This window comes from Mastomys coucha, unplaced genomic scaffold (assembly GCF_008632895.1).
Source record: "Mastomys coucha isolate ucsf_1 unplaced genomic scaffold, UCSF_Mcou_1 pScaffold18, whole genome shotgun sequence".
NCBI lineage: Eukaryota > Metazoa > Chordata > Mammalia > Rodentia > Muridae > Mastomys > Mastomys coucha.
This window is the reverse complement of record NW_022196900.1, coordinates 54,009,159-54,028,928: the sequence shown is the minus strand read 5'-3', so window position 1 is coordinate 54,028,928 and position 19,770 is coordinate 54,009,159. Positions and strand designations below refer to the sequence as shown.

The 19,770-nt window shown below is 35.2% G+C and overlaps 2 protein-coding genes across 4 annotated transcripts in view; one reads left to right on the top strand and one right to left on the bottom strand.

Annotated features, from left to right (window-relative positions):
- Ift74 (intraflagellar transport 74) overlaps nucleotides 1-19,770 on the bottom strand; it is a 76,886-nt gene that overhangs the window by 44,978 nt on the left and 12,138 nt on the right. For all 3 annotated transcript variants that reach the window (XM_031377862.1, XM_031377860.1, XM_031377861.1), the window contains exons 5-8: nucleotides 18,928-19,026; nucleotides 18,687-18,747; nucleotides 16,745-16,804; nucleotides 14,505-14,566 (exon numbers count right to left, since the gene is read on the bottom strand). In XM_031377862.1, coding sequence (XP_031233722.1) covers nucleotides 14,505-14,566; nucleotides 16,745-16,804; nucleotides 18,687-18,747; nucleotides 18,928-19,026 — 282 coding nt within the window. The remainder of the gene's footprint in view (nucleotides 1-14,504; nucleotides 14,567-16,744; nucleotides 16,805-18,686; nucleotides 18,748-18,927; nucleotides 19,027-19,770) is intronic.
- On the top strand, nucleotides 1,126-13,671 carry Lrrc19 (leucine rich repeat containing 19). The gene is made up of 5 exons (XM_031377863.1): nucleotides 1,126-1,183; nucleotides 6,660-6,743; nucleotides 9,351-9,864; nucleotides 10,948-11,124; nucleotides 11,784-13,671. Exons 2-5 carry the CDS (start codon nucleotides 6,669-6,671, stop codon nucleotides 12,110-12,112), a joined length of 1,095 nt encoding a protein of 364 aa, XP_031233723.1. The 5' UTR covers nucleotides 1,126-1,183; nucleotides 6,660-6,668; the 3' UTR covers nucleotides 12,113-13,671.

Sequence of the window (19,770 nt, the reverse complement as noted above, 5' to 3'; positions counted from 1 at the left end):
TTTTTTTTCTTTCTTCACTGAACAGGCAGTCATATTTTTCCTCTGACCATCAATAATTAGCATGTGCATTCTAATGTTAAAAATTAAGTGAGCACATGAGCTCACCTATATTTCATTACTCAATAAAGAAACCCTGTTTCTTGCAGTTCTCACTGTCGATCAGTGGGAGCTAATACTGTACTGCATTCTACTCTACAGAGGGTTAAGATTACATCACAAGGAAGGTATCTTATTTTCTGAAGATATATAATAGCTGCCAGGTCTTTAAATGGCTTGAGCACTTTGCCCCTGTAATAACTTGGCAGTAAAGTGACTAATAAAAGCAAGGTATCTTAAAAATGAGCAAACAACAATGTTGAAAGGCAGTGGAATATAAAACTTGGTGATATATTTTTCATTTGAATCTAACAAAATATAAAACAGCTTTAAAATTAACTCACATTACTTTAGTAACTGTACTGGCTGGTTTTGTGTGTCAACTTGGCACAAGCTGGAGCTATCACAGAGAAAGGAGCCTCCCTTGAGGAAATGCCTCCATGAGATCCAGCTGTAAGGCATTTTCTCATTTAGTGATCAAGGGGGGAGGGCCCCTTGTGGGTGGTGCCATCCTTGGGCTGGTGGTCTTGGGTTCTATAAGAAAGCAAGCTGAGCAAGCCAGTAAGTAACATCCCTCCATGGCCTTTGCAACAGCTCCTGCTTCCTGACCTGCTTGAATTCCAGTCCTGCTTGAATTCCAGTCCTGACTTCCTTTAGTGATGAATAGCAATGTGCAAGCTTAAACTGAATAAACCCTTTCCTCCCCAGCTTGCTTCTTGGTCATGACACTTGTGTAGGAATAGAAACCCTGACTTAGTAACATCTTTCAAAAAGAGTCTCAATATTTTGCACCTTAAGCCACAAAATAAAACTGTTAATATTTTGATAAAATTTTGAAGCGAAACACAAAACCTAAGTAAACTATGTTATTTGTTATACTTAAAAAGTCAATGATGTCTTTAAGAAATTACGATCTAGTCAATCTTTTGCTAAGGAAGTCCAGCTTCTCCTTAATCACTTGTTTATGGGTACAAAGGTTAAAACAGTGAAATGTGACCGCCTCACACAGGCTTTTCTAATGGTGTAGAAGAAGCAGAGTAAACTCCTCACACACACCGGTCTCAGATACAAAACGGAGAAAGGAAAGGTAAGCGTTTACATATTTAAGGCCTAGTTGTTCTTAACTTCGTCAGATCTATAGAGCAATTCTTGCCATTAGTGATAAAGAACAAAGAACATGATCATATTTTCACACTGTCTAATGCAGAAATAATATTACCATACATCACACGCAACAGGCTCTTTACAAATCAAGTTATAATGGAATACAAAAGTTGTCATCTAGGGAATCAAATTTTTAAGAACTTTTTTTTTTTTTTTTTTTTTTGGTTTTTCAAGACGGTTTCTCTGTGTAGCCCTGGCTGTCCTGGAACTCACTCTATAGACCAGGCTGGCCTCGAACTCAGAAATCCTCCTGCCTCTGCCTCCCAAGTGCTGGGATTAAAGGCATGCGCCACCACTGTCCAGCTTAAGAACATTTTTATTTTTTTTTTATGTTTTTATTTTAAATGTTAATCAGAGAAGTCTAAAATAACTTTAACCTTAAAACAAATTTACAAGATCAAAAGAATTAGTTGAGGATGATTACTACCATTATTATCAAACAGTTTTCAAAAATAATTTCTAATAAGTTATTTATTATTTAAGTTTTAAAATATAAAAATCACAAAGTAGTTAGAGAGAGTAATAATTATAGCTGTCAACAACATCTTACTCTAAAAGCATTGTATTATGGCATAAATGTATAAAATCCTTAACAACAAAATTACTTCTGGACTTTATTTAACAAAACCAAAAAAATGCTGCTTTTTATCTCACTGCACATATTAAATTATATCAAAATAATCTAAAATTCCTAAGCTTGTACTGAAAATTTCATTTAAGAGAGACGATTTCCACATCAGCGGCATTCCTTTGTGTATAGATTTGGTGTTCCTATGTAAAGAGCTCTTAAATCCATAAACCAGCTAAGAGAAACTGATGCTCTAATTCTTCCTCATTTTTAAATTCCTTTTAAAACACAAAAATCATTTCAAAATAACTTTCAAATTGAGAAAACCTTAAAAGAAATGGCCTCACTTAACTGTCTTTTTAAAAACTGTTTTCTTTTAAAATCAACTTTCTGAAGGAAATGTTTATGTCTGGGGATTTATGTAGTATCACCAAGGTTACCATTCACTCTCTGTTGTTCTCTTCTCTGGCAAAAGATGTAAGCACTATGTGGAAAAGCCTGCAGACAGTGAGCATGAAGACTTTAACCACAGCAATGCTGCAGATGTGCTGAAGGTGTGAAGCCTTGACTATATGCTGCTTTCCTTTCTAAACGTCATCAAGGAAGCATTTCTAACTTCATAATTCGTTTTTAGCACACCCTAGAAAGCAATTACTAGGTGATAAACATAACACGATCCTCTAGCTCCTTCTCCCTTGGCAACCCTACCTCAACTCCACTTTATTCCTCATCTGTTTTTTATTCTTTGAGACAGGTTCTGGAATGCATATTAGATCGGGTGGCCTCAAAAACAGAGATCCCTCTGCCTCTGCCTCTGCCTCTGCCTCCCTAGTGTTGGAAAAAAGCATGTCTGGCCCTAACTTGCTTCTGTTCCACCCATCTCTTCGGTGTGGAGTAAGATGTCACTTGATCTCATTTCTGGCTCTAAAAGCGTTTTATTTTATATATATGTATATGTGTATATATGTGTATATGTAAATGTATATATACCATATAAAATAGATATTATATAAAATCTAGGAAGCAAAGTAGCTTTTTCTAGCAAGCTTGACTCTGAAATGACAAAAAGAATGGAAAGTAACTTAAGCAGATCAACAAAATGAAAGCAATGAATGAACAGACAACAACAGACCAGCATCGGAAAATAATAAATTCTTATCACCTATGAGCAAACAGACTTCAGTAACTCGAAAAGAATCTTCTTAATCTACTTGGTTTTTCTTCTTCTTGCTTGGATTCAATAATCTTTTTAAAATCTTCAGTAATTATCTATAACAAATGCTTTCATGTATAAAAGATTAAATTTTAGAAGGCTCCCTAAACATGACAATAATTATATCCTTTCAAACGTATTTGTGGATAAAAAGGTTTCTGTGATGACTTTTAGAAAACGGGTAGAGAGACAGAATATGAAACATCAACATAAATAAAATAATTAAATAGAAAATAACTACTAGGATTATTACTTTTCAATAAGGGGCAATTTCTACTTTGAGCAGCATATTGAATATACCTATTAACTTTGGCTTTTATTTAAAACCTGACTAAAATAAAAGGTAAAGGTAAAAGGGAGTATAAGCCCACAAAACCAGAGAGAATAGACTAGGAAGTAACAGGAATGAAATTTAGAAGTCTAGAAGTTAACAGTTAAATGGTAACTGCAAAAGCAAATTTTCCCATGTTAACAATGGAAAAAGCAGAAATTTCACTTAATTTCTGTTACAGGAACTTAGATTGGTCCAGAAATTACCATTATCAGGTAGTCTGGAAGTAGAGGAGGAGGCAAAATGTCCTCCGCACCTCTGCCCTGACAGATGATGTTCCTTCTTTGTGTAAGATAAGAGCTCTCTGTACCGATGGAGGAATAAAAGACAATCTGACTACTAGGCCCAAGTGAATAGAGGAACACTATTAGAATAAGTTATACCTGATACATCAAATATTAATATTAAATCACCTTTTCACCCTCCAGTTCTTAAAATTGTGGCTACAAAGACTTGTATGTCTAGGAAACCATTTAGAGAAATTATTTTGTGGAATCCAACTAAATTGAAAGAAAGGTAATGAATTTGAGAAGTCCCCCAAAGTCCACCAAGTCATTCTACAGGAAAAAACACACAGTTTCCTATTAGCCACTTAGTTTCCCTCTTTACCACTATACCTCCAAGCAAAATATTAAAAGATTCATGAAAAAAAGCTTCCATAAGCTGAAAAAAGTAAAATCTGGGGACACAAGCTATTCATAAAAAAGACAACAAAAAAGCACAAAGGGTGGAAAAAGAAAGAGACAGAGGAGAGCAGAGCAGGGGGAGAACAGTATGAAGAAAAATATAGCCATAGCAGGATCTACTGAAAAAACATACTAAGAGAATGAGAGGAGGGCTACAATCTAAAGGATGCATCGAACGTGAACTCTAAAGATAAATCTGAAATTATCTCCAAAAAGCAGAGCAAAACTACTAAGAAAAATAGGAAAATGATGACTTGAAAGTTGTTCCAGGTCTTGCCGGGTACCACATAATGGTCTTGAAATCAGGCTTCTCCTATCTTAGTTTCTCTATTGGTAGGATTGTTTATTTGATGTTTTTACAATATACTTTGGTTTTCAGAACAGCTTACATATTTCAAAATTTTATAAAGCCAAAAAAAATGTAGACAATTAACTTGGGAGGTGGCTTATAAGAGAACAACAAAAAGTGAGACTGAATGCTTTGCTTGACGTTTATAACTCTTGTATCAAGTTTGAAGAAGATGACTTTCTAAGTTACTCTTTCTCTGAGATGAATACTTTTCAAAATCACCACAGCCAATGAACCAGATTCTTACCCTCATCTAATGTCTGTGCCACCCTCCAAGCAGAACCATTGTTCATTGAAACACCTGGTTTATGAGTTCATGGATAGACCATCTTAATACACACACCATTTCCTAAATGAATGTAACCTGTTCTCTGTGGGCTGAGAATGATGACAATCACTCAAGTCAAATAGCTTTGACCATAGCAGGAAGTCTATATCCAAAATTCGTGCCTACAATTAATTCCTTGACGCAGCAGAACTGTCAACTCTCAGCAACAATGGAGGTAAAATCCTTTGGTGATGTGAGGTTCACTGAAGTACAGCCTTATTACAATGAACTCCAATGTCTAAAAGTTGTTCTTATTTTGTGCTTATACTACAATAAAAATGAGGCAATGACCACTGCTATTTTGAGGGAAAATTATTTCCTACCTAGGATTAATTTTCTAGCCAAAATCTCTTAAAGAACAAAAAAAAAGTCCTTCCCATGGTCTTTCTTAGAAGTTATAACACCCCACCCCACCCCACCCCACCCCACCAAAACAAAACAAAACAAAAACAATAAAACAAAACTGGGAATCCTGAAAAACAAGAATGTGCAACAAAGACTACAGAGAATGTATACATGAAAGGCAGAAGCAAACAGCTGTGGGCTCCTTAGTCCACATCTCTAGACTAAGCACATGAACCAGCTCCAGCACAGGCTTTTCATGCAGTTGACATGGAGGGAATACTTACTGTGTACTTACTAACTACTGAGCAATCTGCTATTGGAGAACATGGGAATAAATTCATGAAAAAAAACCTCACATATACAGTCATCAAATCTAGACACTATTGTGGATGCCAGCAAGTGCTGGCTGACAGGATCCTGATATAGCTGTCTCCTGAGAGGCTCTGACAGTACCTGACTAATACAGAAGTAGAGGCTCACAGCCATCCATTGAACTGAGTACAGGGTCCTAAATGAAGGAGCTAGAGAAAGAACCCAAGGAGCTGAAGGGTTTGCAGCCCCTTAAGACGAACAACAATATGAACTAACTAGTACCCTCAGAGCTCCCAGGGACTAAACCACCAACCAAAGAATACACATGGTGGGACTTATGGCTCCAGCAGCATGTGTATAGCAGAGGATGGCCAAGTCGGTCATCAATGGGAGGAGAGGACCTTAGCCCTGTGAAGGTTCTATGCCCCAGTGTAGGGGAATGCCACGGCCAGTAAGCAGGAGGGGTTGGGGTGGTGAGCAGGGGGAGTGGGGAGGGAACAGGAGTTCGTTTTAGTTTTTGTTTTATTTTATTTTATTTTTTTTGGAGGGGAACCTGGGAAAGGAAATATTGTAAATAAAGAAAATATCTTAAAAAAAAAAGAAAAAAAGAAAACTAAACACACGGAAAAAATGCTCAGTTTATGAGAAAAAAAGTCTAAAATAGAAAAAGTAATCATGCTAGTTTCAGGGTCCAGTAAACAATAATTTACAAGTGGTAATGACATTAAAAACCCATACTATCCATCTGGCAAAAATCATTCAGTATCGTAAGAAAGTGATGGGTTAATGTACTGGAAATTACAGTAGAGAATACTTAAGTATCTGTAAGGAAGTGATGGGTCAATGTACTGGAAATTACGGTAGAGAATATTTGAAGGAAAACTAGTGATTTTTATCTTCCACCACTACAAATCGATTAATAATATTAACACAACGCTCTTAAAAATACCAAGAAGCATCACTCTAGAGAAGTATGTACATAATCATGTCATATATAACAAATATGTTCCTTTGAGATTTTCATGTACATTGAAAACATTTTAACACAACTGTTTTCTTCATTACATCTGAAGCTAATAAGACACCCTAAAAATACTGAATTTCAGTGACCACAGAGGCTGCTTAGTGTGTTAAGGTTAGTAACAGGATAATGAAAAGCAATGTAAGTACTTCATATTTTATGTATTTTAAAAGAAAAACATATGTATGTACTCAACCTCTGAAATCCTAGTATCTTTTGAGATAAAATTATTCTCTTTTCTCTTAGGCCTTCGATATGAAAGTTACACGCTTCATGTTTTGGCTCTTCTCTATGCTACTACTATCTGTCAAAAGCCAGGCTTCTGAAACAGTAAGTTTCAACCAATAATAAAAAAGTTCTCAAACATATACTGTATAAAAATCTAGTAAGATACATAAAAGCAAAAGACTAACAAAAGAAAAATAAACACAATTGACAAACTATTAAAAGTTAATTATGTGAGCCAGTGAGATGTCTTTGCAGCTAAAGGTGTGTGCCACCAAGCCCAACAACCTGAGTTCCATCTTTAAATCCCGGTGAGAACTCCTGAAAACTGTCTTCTGCCTCCATAAGTACTATGACATGCATTTGCATGGAGACTCATGCATGTACACACCACAAACCCACATGGACACATGGATATACAGACACATGGATACACAAATATACACAAATACAAAATAAGGGGCTGGCGAGATGGCTCAGTGGTTAAGAGTGCTGACTGCTCTTCTAGAGGTTCTGAGTTCAATTCCCAGAAACCACATGGTAGCTCACAATCATGTGTAATGGGATCTGGTTTGTCTGAAGACAGCTATAGTGTACTCAAATACATAAAATAAATAAATCTTTTTAAAAAGAATAAAATAAAAACTATTTACTTATCTATGTATACTAAAATTCTGTAACCTCTGGGCAAAAGCCTAATTTGACAAAACATTCTTTTTTTTATAAAGTGAATTTGTTTGTTTGTTTGTTTGTTTTTTGTTTTTTCGAGACAGGGTTTCTATGTGTAGCCCTGGCTGTCCTGGAACTAACTCTGTAGACCAGGCTGGCCTCGAACTCAGAAATCCACCTGCCTCTGCCTCCCAAGCACTGGGATTAAAGGTGTGCACCACCACTGCCCAGCATAAAGTGAATTCTTTATAGAAGCTGACCAAATGGGACTAAAAAGATGGCTCAGCAGTTAAGAGCACTTTCTGCTCCTGCAGAGTACCCAGGTTCCTTTCCTAAACCCACATCTTGGCTCATAAGTACCTGTAATTCCAGATCCAGAGTACTGAAGCCCTTTCTGCCTCCACAGATAACAAGCAGACACATGATGTTCATACTTACATGAAGAACTCACACATACACATAAATTTTTTAAAAACTTTAAAAGCTGATTAATAAAGTACAACTCTGAAAATTCTTAACTATAAAATCAGAGATTTTAGTTTCAAGACCCCCCCCAAAAAAAAAAAAGAAAAAAGAAAAGAAAATCAGTTCAAATCAAGCCCTAGGTTGGAGGTAAGAAAGGTGAGAAAATGGTTTACTACAAACATGAGAATTTAAATTGCATCTAACATGCACAAGTAAGCACATACTCAAAATATACAAAATAATAATGTAAGTAAATAGAATATAGGTTGGGGCTAGAGCTCAGTGGGAGATCTTTTGTATATACTGCCTTAGTTGAATCCCTAGTTCTGTCAAAAATAAAAAATAAAACAGTTTTTAAGCAACTCAGTCAATTGTGTTAGCATAAAGCTGTAGTCCATCATGTAGTAGGTGGAGGCAGGATGATCAGGAGTTGGCCATCTCCTGCAATATACTGACTCTATTGCAAATAAACATCAATCAACATCAACACAACCCCATCATGTCCATCAATACAAAGCATAAACGTAAGAAACTTAAAAACTCACTGACGCTTACTGTCATGTGGTGCATTATTTTTTCAGCAGCAGAGCTAGTCAAGAACTATTTCTTTGAATGTTTATCTACATATGGGAATCATTTCTTGTATTATAGCTCATTAACAATCATGATTTAATTTGATGTTGTTTTGAGACAACTATGGAAACCAGGCTGTCCTTAAACTTATAGAAATGCATCTGCCTCTTCCTAAGATTAAAAGTGTGTATCACCACACAGCATGGCTTTATATTTGATAGAGAGCAGCTGGGTGGTGATGGTACCCATCTTTAATCCCAGTACTTGGGAAGCAGAGACAGGTAGATCTCGGTGTTCAAGGTCAGCTTAGTCTATAGGAATGAGTTCCAGGACAGCAAGGCTGTATAGAGTACCCTGTCTTAAAACACCGCCCCCCGCCACACACACACACACACACACACACACACACACACACACACACACACACACACACAAATAAAAGCAATTATGTACTATTTCTTGGTATCTCCACAAACATCAAAGTACTTACTTTTAGACAATTCTCCCATATATATCTATCTTGTATGCTAAAACATCAACTAAGGTCTTAGTCTGTTTTGTATGTTTTTTGTTTTTTTTGTTTTTTGTTTTTGAGAAAGCATCTCATTGTGCAGCCAAGGTTGTTCTTGTACTTGTTAGTCTCCTGTCTAAGATTTCACAAGTGCTGGGATCACAGGCATATGCCAAATTTCTGATTAAGTAAGTCAACAGAATTATATTTGCTTTGTATTTCTATAAGAGAAATACTGCAATATTCTTTCTGTAATGCTTATATAGTTAACAGTTGGAAGATCTTTGGCTCTCCTTAAGTGGTTGTATCAGAATGTCCTTACTCTTCAGTATTCCATTTCCATAGAGAAACATGTTTGTTCTTCCTTTTTTATGTTAAAGGATAACTTTTTCCAGAATGATCCAATATCTCTTCTTGGATATGTAGTTTTAATCAATTCTGGTAAAATTTTATCTGATTAAATCACTTCTGTTTTCTTTTCTTTTCTTTTCTAGGAAGTCAAATATAATTTCACCAGAAGGAATTATGTTTTGATTCCAGAGGGTATCAGTAACAATGTTACCATTCTTGATCTCAGTTATAACCAAATTACTCTGAATGCTTCAGATACCAGGTTGCTACAGATGTATTCTTTACTCACTGAGCTCTACTTGATGGAGAATAACATCACTGCCTTATGTAACAGCAGTTTCAGTAATCTCTTCAACCTAGAAATTTTAAATATCTGTGGAAATTCAATCAGTGTAATTCAACAGGGTTCATTTGTTGGCTTAAATAAACTAAAACAATTATTTCTTTGCCAAAATAAAATATTACAACTGAATCCTGATACATTTGTGCCTCTAAACAACCTGAAAGTTCTGAATCTGCAAGACAATTTGATAAGCCTCTTTGATGCACCACAGCTATTGTATCTGGAGTTACTAACTCTGGATGGAAATCCATGGAACTGTACCTGTGGTCTACTTGAGTTGCAGAACTGGCTGAACACGTCTAATGTGACATTAGGTAAGCTATCCTTCTCCAAGTCAAGCAATAAGACAATGTGACTGAGCTTTGATAGCTTATGGCAGAATGAGAACCGATAAAAAGAAACAGCTGGGCTAGAAGCACTGCTCAATGGTAGACACAGGCCTTGAACTTCATTTCTATAACAGTTAAACCAAAACCAAACCAAACAAACAACACCCCCCCCCTGCAAAAAAACCAAACCAAACCAAACAAAACAAAAACCAACAAAACACCTGAAAGAAACTTCAGAACAGACATGTTCTCACCCAACCTTGTAGGGAGTGGCAATTTAAAGATTGATATATGCAAAAAGATAGTATTAAAAATGAAGTGTTGTTATAAAAAATTAATTTTATATGTCAGGTGTGATAGGGCACACCTTTAATTCCAGAACTTGGGAGGCTAAGACAGATACATCTCTGTTAGTTCCAGACCAAGTAGAAATACACAGTAAGGTCCTAGCTTAAAAAAAAAGATGTCCAAGAATTTCCTATATATTCTTTAGGGTATTGCATCACAAAATACATGAGATGTGCCTAATTCTAGCACTGGGGACCGAACCCAAGGTGTTGTCTTATTTTGTTAACTGCACATCATGCTCTGCTTGAAAACCAGATTATAACAATAATCTTATTCATAAAAATTTCCAACATAAAAACCAAGTGATAAACACATACTGCATTTAATCTATATAACAGGAATACGGATCAACACTCACGTTGACATGAAAATATATCGAGTCACTATCTTACAATCAATAAAAAACTCTGGTTCATTTATTTTGAATTATACATATAAGTATTCTGTATGCATGTATGTGCACCATGTGTATACTTGATGCCTGTAAGTTCAGAAAAGGGACTTCAATCCAGAACTAGAGTTGAAGATGATCATGAGCCACCATGTGGAAGCTGGAAACTCAATGCAGATTCTCTTTAACAGTACCAAGTGCTTTTAACTACTGAACCACCTTTCTAGCCCTTCTTATCGTCTAATGAGACAGACTTGTCAAAAATTCTAGATCAATACTGTGTTATGAGCTACTTCTATCGTCATAATACATCTTTATTCCTTTGCCAGAAAACGAGAGCATCACCACGTGTAGCTACCCAGATGAGCTAAAGCACTACAGCATCAAGTCAGCGCCCTTCACAACTGAATGCCACTCTAAATTTATTTCCACTATAAGTGAAGACTTTCAGTCCATTGGGAATTCATCTTTTAATAACTCTTCACACAACTTAACATGGAATACAGGTAATGTACTAATTTTGAGTATTACTAGTGCTGAAGTACTAAACATACAGTTCTTTTTGACTTTTACTCTTTGGAGTTTCTACAAAGAATGTAAAAGAACAATTCTTCATCTCAACGAAAATTTATAAAATATTGGAATTCTAATCCATGCTCAATTAGATATCATGTGTATGCATGATATCAATATTAATTACTATTTACTAGACTAAATACCACACTTCACAAGCATATGTTAATGGTTTTATATGAGCTCATAACAATACCTGGTTCTCTTTTAAAATGGAGTACTGCATATTTGAGAGGAGATCCAAAACTAAACATAAAATTCATCTATGTGTCAAAAATACCACATGCATGTAGTCTGAAGATAATCTATACAATACTGTGTCTTTTAACTGTGACCTGCCTGTTGATCCCTCCTGAGTTTTCCACTTCTGAAATCATGGTAGGGCTCAAAAACTAAAGTCACAAACTACAGAGGATCTTGAGTTTTTTAGTTAGGGTTGCTCAACCTTTAGTCATTTTGGAAAATGATGTTCCTTGTCCACACTTGTCTTTAGTGTATTAGTAATTTCATTCACAGAAAACTGTAAAGTATGTTCCTTTCCAATACTGCTTGCCTTCTGTCAACTTAACAAAATCTCTCTCTTCTATTTAAGAGCATGGGCCTCTTGGGAAGAGCTGGGCTTTCCTGGTTGGTGTTGTTGCCACTGTACTGCTAACTTCACTGCTCATCTTCATTGCTATCAAGTGCCCAGTATGGTACAATATTCTGCTTAGTTACAATCATCATCGCCTAGAAGAGCACGAAGCGGAAACCTATGAAAATGGTCTTACAAGGAACACAAGTTCTCTTTCACAAGTAACAGATACAAACTCCGAAGACACCACAGTGATATTTGAACAGTTGCATGCGTTTGTGGTAGATGATGATGGATTTATTGAAGACAGATACATAGATGTCAATGAGGTACATGAAGAAAAGTAATTTTATCATGCTGAAATTTTGAAAAATACTTTCAGTGTATTTACAGCTTAGACAAAGAGATTTTTATTTGGCAAACAAAACTATAACCAGCAGGCCTTCATATTAATTAGTACCTTATGTTAATATCACAGTTATAATTTTTTACTATATTGCAAATAAAGTCCAAATGCAATAATTCATACACTGATTAGCTAAAAGTTTAATAATTTATCTATACTACCAGCATTTATTAGTGTCAACAGTGTTCAAGAAACTACAGACTGCTAAAAACAAGGCCTAAGCATAACTATTTATCAACTAAAATGAGCAGATTCTGGTATTAACAAATACATATGCTGCAATGTCTTAAATTATACTAAAATTGTAATCAATAAGGAAATACAAATTTTAGACTTATATCATTAAAGTGAGGAATAGGAAGCTTTAACTATATAAATTGATCTTATGTTCACAAATGAATTCACAGAATTACAGAATATTTTCTAATGCTGCCTGAACTTAAAATAACAAAATTTCCTCAAAAATTTGTAGCAATTTAAAGTACAGGTACAATGATTTGGAGTAATTCCCTATGAATCACTACTGTATTTGACAGTGTTAGGAAGAGGTCCACAGACAACAGCCATGTTTAATATTACAATGGCTCCTAAACTGGGCATCATAACTAATTATGAATTTTCTTTAAAAGAAAAAACTTTTCTCTATCTCTTTTGGGAGATTCTTTTTAAAATCATTCTGAGCTAGAACTGAGATTATATAAGTAATCCACACACATCTACCTCTGTTTCAATAAACAAAGCAATCCTTCCCAAATTGTTTTCTAGAACACTGATTTTCTCTGCTTTCTAGTGACACTGACAATCATTTATAAAGAAAAAGGTACCTGGTCAAATTACTGAAGGAATCTAAATCTAAACAAGGTGAAAGATTTTTTTTTCCTTTAGTACTTACAGATTTTACTAAGCGCAGGTGTTCTCTGATAACTCAAGAGTAAAGTACTGACTTTTTGAAGGGCATCTGCATAGCATGTTTAAGTCCCTGAGTTCTCTCTTTCTCTCTCTCTCTCTCTCTTTCTCTTTCTCTCTCTCTCTGTTTATGAAGTTTATTTGATAAGCAAACCCTTTCTTGGAAGAATAGATAATAACTCAGAGTGTACTGACAGATCAAAAGACACATTCTGGAAAAAATAGCCCTAACATAGGGGGGGTCTATCTAAAGTAAAATGTTTACCAATTCTCTTATAATAATTTAGCTGTAAATATGATTTTAACAACTTAACAGTTTAAAGAGTGGAATTAAAACCAGCAAAATCTGTATTTTACCATTGTATATGTGGAAAAACTAAGTGTATTTACTTGCATCTGTAAAACACTGAACTGTACTTATGGATGAATTAGTATAACACATTTTCTGTGATTTTCTTTGTCTGCATACATGGAAAGGGAAAGAGTTGAAGGTAGAATACAGCTAGAAATGTGATGGCAGAACTTGGAACATGATATACTAGTATACAATGTTGTGTCGTTCCAATTTCTCTTTAATAAAGATATTTAAAAGAATGTACATGATATCTTTTTACAAAAAAAGACTAATAATGAAGATCTTTTCATAATTCACAAATAATGCTCATCAGTGACAATTACTGTACAAAGCCTACCAATTGATAACTTCTTTCATTAAAGTGGAACTAAGTGATCATGGTTTAATCTACTTAAAAGCCCAGATTAAAATTCTAAGTGTCAGATATAAAGACATAATTCATCTTAGAGTTTAAGTTTTTAGAAGCAGAAATTATATTTATAAACTGAGTAGTCCTTCCCTTTTTATAAAATTTAGCTCCTTGGGAGTAAATAAGACAGCATATATTTGATGTTTAGATAAATTTTGTATTAATATGTTATGGTAAATTAAGAAAAGATGATACATTTTCTACTACAAATACATACTTTAAATGTAAGGGCTTAGTAAGATGCCAGTTGTGGTTCTTGTCTGTAATCTCAACACTTGGGAGGCTGAGGCAGAAAGATCCTTCAGAGTTTGAGATAGCCTACACTACAGAGTAAGATATTGACTTATAAGAATCCAACAATTAGGGGCTGGGGAGATGGCTCAGTGGTTGGGAGCACTGGGTACTCTTCTGAAGGCCCCAGATTCAGTTCTCAGCACTCACATGGCAGGTCACAGCTCTCTGTGGCTCTCGTTCCAGGGGTTCCAATGCCCTTGCAAGACATATATGCAGGCAGAATGCCAGTGTACATGAAATAAAAATAAATAAAAATCTAATCCAGCAATTAATTAACAAAAGCAAAATAAGAGAAAAAGTTAAAAATTTATAAGGAAATAAATGACTCATAAGTTAAACAACATACCAAAATTTTGCATATGAACTTACGCTTGTCTTTCGGTAAATATGATATCCATACTTTGTGTTTCTCGATCATTTTGAGCTTTAAGCTGTGTAAACAGTTAATGCAGACATTATTCATTAACAAAAAAAAAGGGTAACCACCAAACTAGACTCTCTCTGTAATGATTACTCTAAAGGTTGTGATTTAAATGAAATTATCATAATAATACCACATGCAAAAGTTAGAAAAAAACACAACTTTCCTCTAAAAAGAACACTAGCAGATAAGTAAATTAGTCCTTATAGTAACGTAATAAGCTCACACCAAAATAATTCATTTTTCTTTAGTGATCTGTCCATTAATTTAATTTAAAAGTAATTCATGTAAACAGCATCTCAGTAATATATTGTATGTTCAATAAATACTTGATTAGGGGCTGGAGAGATGGCTCAGCAGTTAAAAGCACTGACTGCTCTTCCAGAAGCTCTGGGGTCAATTCCCAGCAACCACGTAGTGGCTCACAACCATCTGTAATGGGATCCAATACCCTTTACTCGTATGTCTGAAAACAGCTACTGTGTACTCGTATAAATAAAACAAATGAATAATTTCTTGATTAGCTACATGCTAAATCTAGAATCAACACTATTTTGTTCTTAAATCCTTCATGACTTCCTAATGACTCCTAGCTGACTGTATATACATAGACCTGAATCTGCATATATTACATACTGACCAAACAATTTTCAGTTTTTGTTATTTCTAGCAATAATACTCATTTCTAAGTTTATGAAAATAAAAATAATTTACTAAATTATTTTAGAACCCCAAATTTAGAAGTCATTTAAAAAATTCTGGGGTTTTAGGGTTTGTTGTTGTTGTTGTTGTTGCTATTGTTTTGTTTTGTTTTAGTCAGGCTGTTGTGGGGCATGTCATTTTTCTCAGAACTCAAGAAGCAGAGACAGACAGACTTCTGAGTCCAAAGACAGCCTGGTCTACTGAACGACTTCCAGGATAGTCAGGGCTACATCATTTATTTATTTATTTATTTATTTATTTATTTTTTAAAGATTTATTTATTTATTATATGTAAGTACACTGTAGCTGTCTTCAGAAGCACCAGAAGAGGGCGTCAAAACTCATTACGGGTGGTTGTGAGCCACCATGTGGTTGCTGGAATTTGAACTCAGAACCTTCTGAAGAGCAGTCAGTGCTCTTACCCGCTGAGCCATCTCACCAGCCCCAAAAATAAAATTTTTAAAAATGCTGTTTCATAGAAGTCTTTTATCATAAAAATAAATTATACACTATAGATCTTGTTATACTTTATCCAAATGTTTAAAGTGATAATACATTAGATATTAACATGACCACTCAACACAAACTCTCATTTACCAAAGATAGTATTAGCTTTGTCTGGTATCATATCCATTCCTTGTCCTCCTTGTTAAAAAAACTATGCTCTCAGCAGTTAAGACACAAGCTGCTCTCCCAGAAGACCTGGGTTGGTTTCCCAGCACTTACATGGGGGCTCACAACAATCTGTTACTCTAGTTTCAGGCAATGGGATCCCTGTTTTTAACCTCTGAGGGCATAGGGTACAGTCATATATACAGACAAACATCCATGCACTTTAAATAATTAACTAATTTTTAAAGTATAAGAAGACTTTTAAGGATAGTACTTCTATTGAGTTTTAATTCTACTTGTAAAATGTTAACACCTAAAGAAACATTTTAAAAACTTAAAACCAAAATATTGTTAACTAATATATATCCAAGCAATATAGATGGAACTTCCTTAGTGCAAGATCAGGTGAAACAGAGCTTTATGGTCCAAGTGAGGATATCTCAATCTCACTTGAGAGGGAGAAAGCGATCACAGGGGGTCAGGGTGGGGTACAGGGAGGAGGCAGAGGGGAAAAGGGGAACATGATCAGGCATTGGGGGGTGCGGGGGCGGGGAGAAACAGGAGTGAAACCCTGAGAACTAGCAAAAAGAATGGAAACAGGGAGTGTGGAGGTTTGGTGGGGTGGGGGGCGGGGGCGGGGGCGGATATCCTCTTGGAGACTGGGTGAGGAGGAATGGGATGAGGATCGGGATGGGGAAAACTGAGACTTAAAAGAACAATGAAGGGTGCTGAATAATAATTGTGATATTTATGATCAGAGTCATAACTGCCTACAAGGCTCATAAAGTTTTATCAAACTACTTCTAAACAAATGCTTTATTTTAGAGGGTATGATTTTTATGGAGCTATTGATTATATTTATGTATTTTCTTACCATGTTGTAATCATTCATTACTTCTTCCATTTCAGTATTGGTATTAAGTTTATCTACCAACTAAAAGAAAAAACATATATTAGAAACAAAAGCACCATTTTGTTAGCCTTAATGTTTTATGTAAGTTTTAATATATATACTTATTTTTATAATTAGCTAGTCATTTCAGTGTTAATCTTTCTACATATCTTATTTTCTAAGAAAAATAGTGAACTACAATGAAAAACTAAACATACTCATCATTTGGTCAATAAGTAAACTAAATGTTTTGTGTAGAAAAGTGAGAAATAAATACTGTCCCTTTAAGACCATACACTGAAGAGCTCTGCCTGCTCTGAGAAGACCAAGTTTATAAAGAAAAGTCTGAAACACAAAGAAAGCAGCTGTGGAGATTACCTGCCGCTCATATTTCCCCTCTGGAAAATATTAACTGTTCTACAAAGCTGTAATAGTGAAAATGTAAAACAACATTCTTTCCATAAAAAATTAAAAAGAAAAAAGAAAAAAGAAAAAAAACCAACAGAACAAAGCATAAATAGTACATTAAGTCTAACCCTTAAGTCGAGGAATGGTTATCAGCGAGTAACAGACAGACAGTGATCAGGAACCGAGATCTGTATTAACACGGTTTTCATAATACTCTATCAAGTAAGTTATAGTCCACATTTCAAAGAAATTGAGGAAGTAGCAGAGCCAGAATTTTATTATATGGGGTGGGGGTGGGGGGTTGAGTGGTCTCACTATGTAATCCTGGCTGTCCTGGCACTTGCAGTTCAGACCAGGCTAGTCTGGAACTCAGAGACTTGAGTGCCTCTGCCTCTGGAGTGCTGTAATTAAAGCACTGTGACAGAATTTTGTTGTTTTTGAGAAATCTTTTCAACTGTGGGGTTCTTTTTGTTTTTGTTTTTCAAGGGGGTGGGGGTTGGTTTTTATTAAATAAAAGGTCAAACTACTCAAAAAAAATTAATCAAAACAGTCAAAAAACTACTTAGGTGAAGTTAATGATAAAAACTAATAAGCCTTATTGTTATATTTATAACATTCTAACCTATACTTTGTATTTTAAAATATAATACTTCTTTTTTGTATTTGTAATATAAATTAGTGGTATTAAGACCTAAAATACCTAAATGGTAGATATATATCAGTTCACTAATTAAGTTCTTTCCATTCAACAAATATTAGCTTATTAAACCCATAAATAGTATGTTTTACATGTTAATATTTTAATTAGTTTTTAATTTATTCTTTCACATTTTATATTTATTTACCTAATACATTACAGCATAAATAAAAATATTTAACATTTAAGTATTTTACAAAATGAAGTTTTCTTTAAAAAAGGTGGCGCAGCAGTTACGAGCATGCACTGCTCTGACAGAGGAGCAGCACTCAGCTCCTTGAGCTCACATCAGGCAGCTTTCACTGCCTACAGCTCCAAGTCGAGGGATCCAACTCCCTCATCCTCTTCTGAGGGATACTAGCCTCTGAGGGTACTTGCACTCATATGCACACATACACATGATTAAAAGTAAAACAAGAGCTATAAAACAATAAATAATATTATAAAAGAGCATAAAAAAGTCCTAATATTGGGTTTCAAAGTGTTTGTTAAACAATAATATGAACTAACCAGTACCCCCAGAATTCCCAGGGACTAAACCACCAACCAAAGAGTACACACAGTGGGACTCATGGCTCCAGCTGCATATACACCAGAGGATGGCCAAGTCGGTCATCAATGGGAGGAGAGACCCTTGATCCTGTGAAGATTCTATGCCCCAGTGTAGGGGAATGCCAGGGCCAGGAAGCAGGACAGGGTGAGTTGGTGAGCAGGGGGAGGAGGGAGGGAATAGGGTTTTTTTTCAGAGGGGAAACCAGGAAAAGGGATAACATTTGAAGTGTAAATAAAGAAAACATATAATAAAAAATAAATCAATACCATATTGTAGTCTGCTAGTTGTCCTTGAAAGTCTTTAATTTCAACAGCTAATGTCTCTGCCCTATAAACAAAAACAAGTACATTTATAAATACATAAACAGATTAATATTAGGAATTGTATGGATGGTATAAAACATATTCAATAAGTTATGTTCATAAAACTGAAGGAGTACTGAGTTGATATTCAGAGGTATGCATCCCCAATAGAGATCCTGTATGTTTTAACTATAAGATTACTCACCTCTTTTCATATGACAAATACACTGAATTTTCTTGGTTGTACATTTCTATTTCTTTCTGAAGTTTATTAATTTCAGTTGTAAGTTCACTTATTTTGCTCCTAATTGAAAAGAAAGAAGAAATTCAGCACAGCTTCTAACTCAGAAAATACTCCTAACAAACAAACCTTTCATAAACGTAAAACAATATTGAATTCATTTACAAAGAATAGTTTCAAGAGTTTGTGTGACTAAGAATGGAAACTATATTATCTTATTCCACTAAGCAAATGAAAAAAAATAACTGGCATAGAGTCTCCAATCATTAAGAAAGATAAGCAGGCCAGGCACTGTAGTACACATTTTTATCTCAATATGCAGGGGAGGCAGAGGCAGGAAGGTCAATGTAAGCTGGAGGATAACCTAGTCTACACAGTGAGTTTCAAATCAGCTAGTGTTACAGAATGAGGCATTGTCTCAAAGAACAGAAGCAAAACCAAAAACCAAAGAAAAATAGAGATACATCACTAGGACAGCTAAGGAACGTTATTAGGTGGAGACACATAAATTTACTTTCTTGATAGAGGGATTGGGGGTAGCTTAGGAAAGAATAGGGTTCACTTCCCAGCACCCACATGGCAGCTCGTAACTATCTATAGGGATCAATGCCCTCTTCTGAGTTCCACAGGCAAAGGGTATACACGTGCCATAATTACATATATGCATGTGTACCATTCAAACACATAAAATTAAAATGGTGTATTTCTTTTAAAGTTCTTCATTTAAAGATCTTATTAAACCTCACAAGCACTGCTGGCACAGCTAGCAGAGAGCACCAGGCTCTCTGGACAGTCAGTCAGGTAACT

Bases quoted from the DNA above. Each gene is read 5' to 3' on its own strand.
- Lrrc19 (XM_031377863.1), top strand. From the start codon at position 6,669: ATGAAAGTTACACGCTTCATGTTTTGGCTCTTCTCTATGCTACTACTA. The intron at 6,744-9,350 runs GTAAGTTTCAAC...TTTCTTTTCTAG, and splicing joins AAAGCCAGGCTTCTGAAACA to GAAGTCAAATATAATTTCAC. The intron at 11,125-11,783 runs GTAATGTACTAA...CTTCTATTTAAG, and splicing joins CAACTTAACATGGAATACAG to AGCATGGGCCTCTTGGGAAG.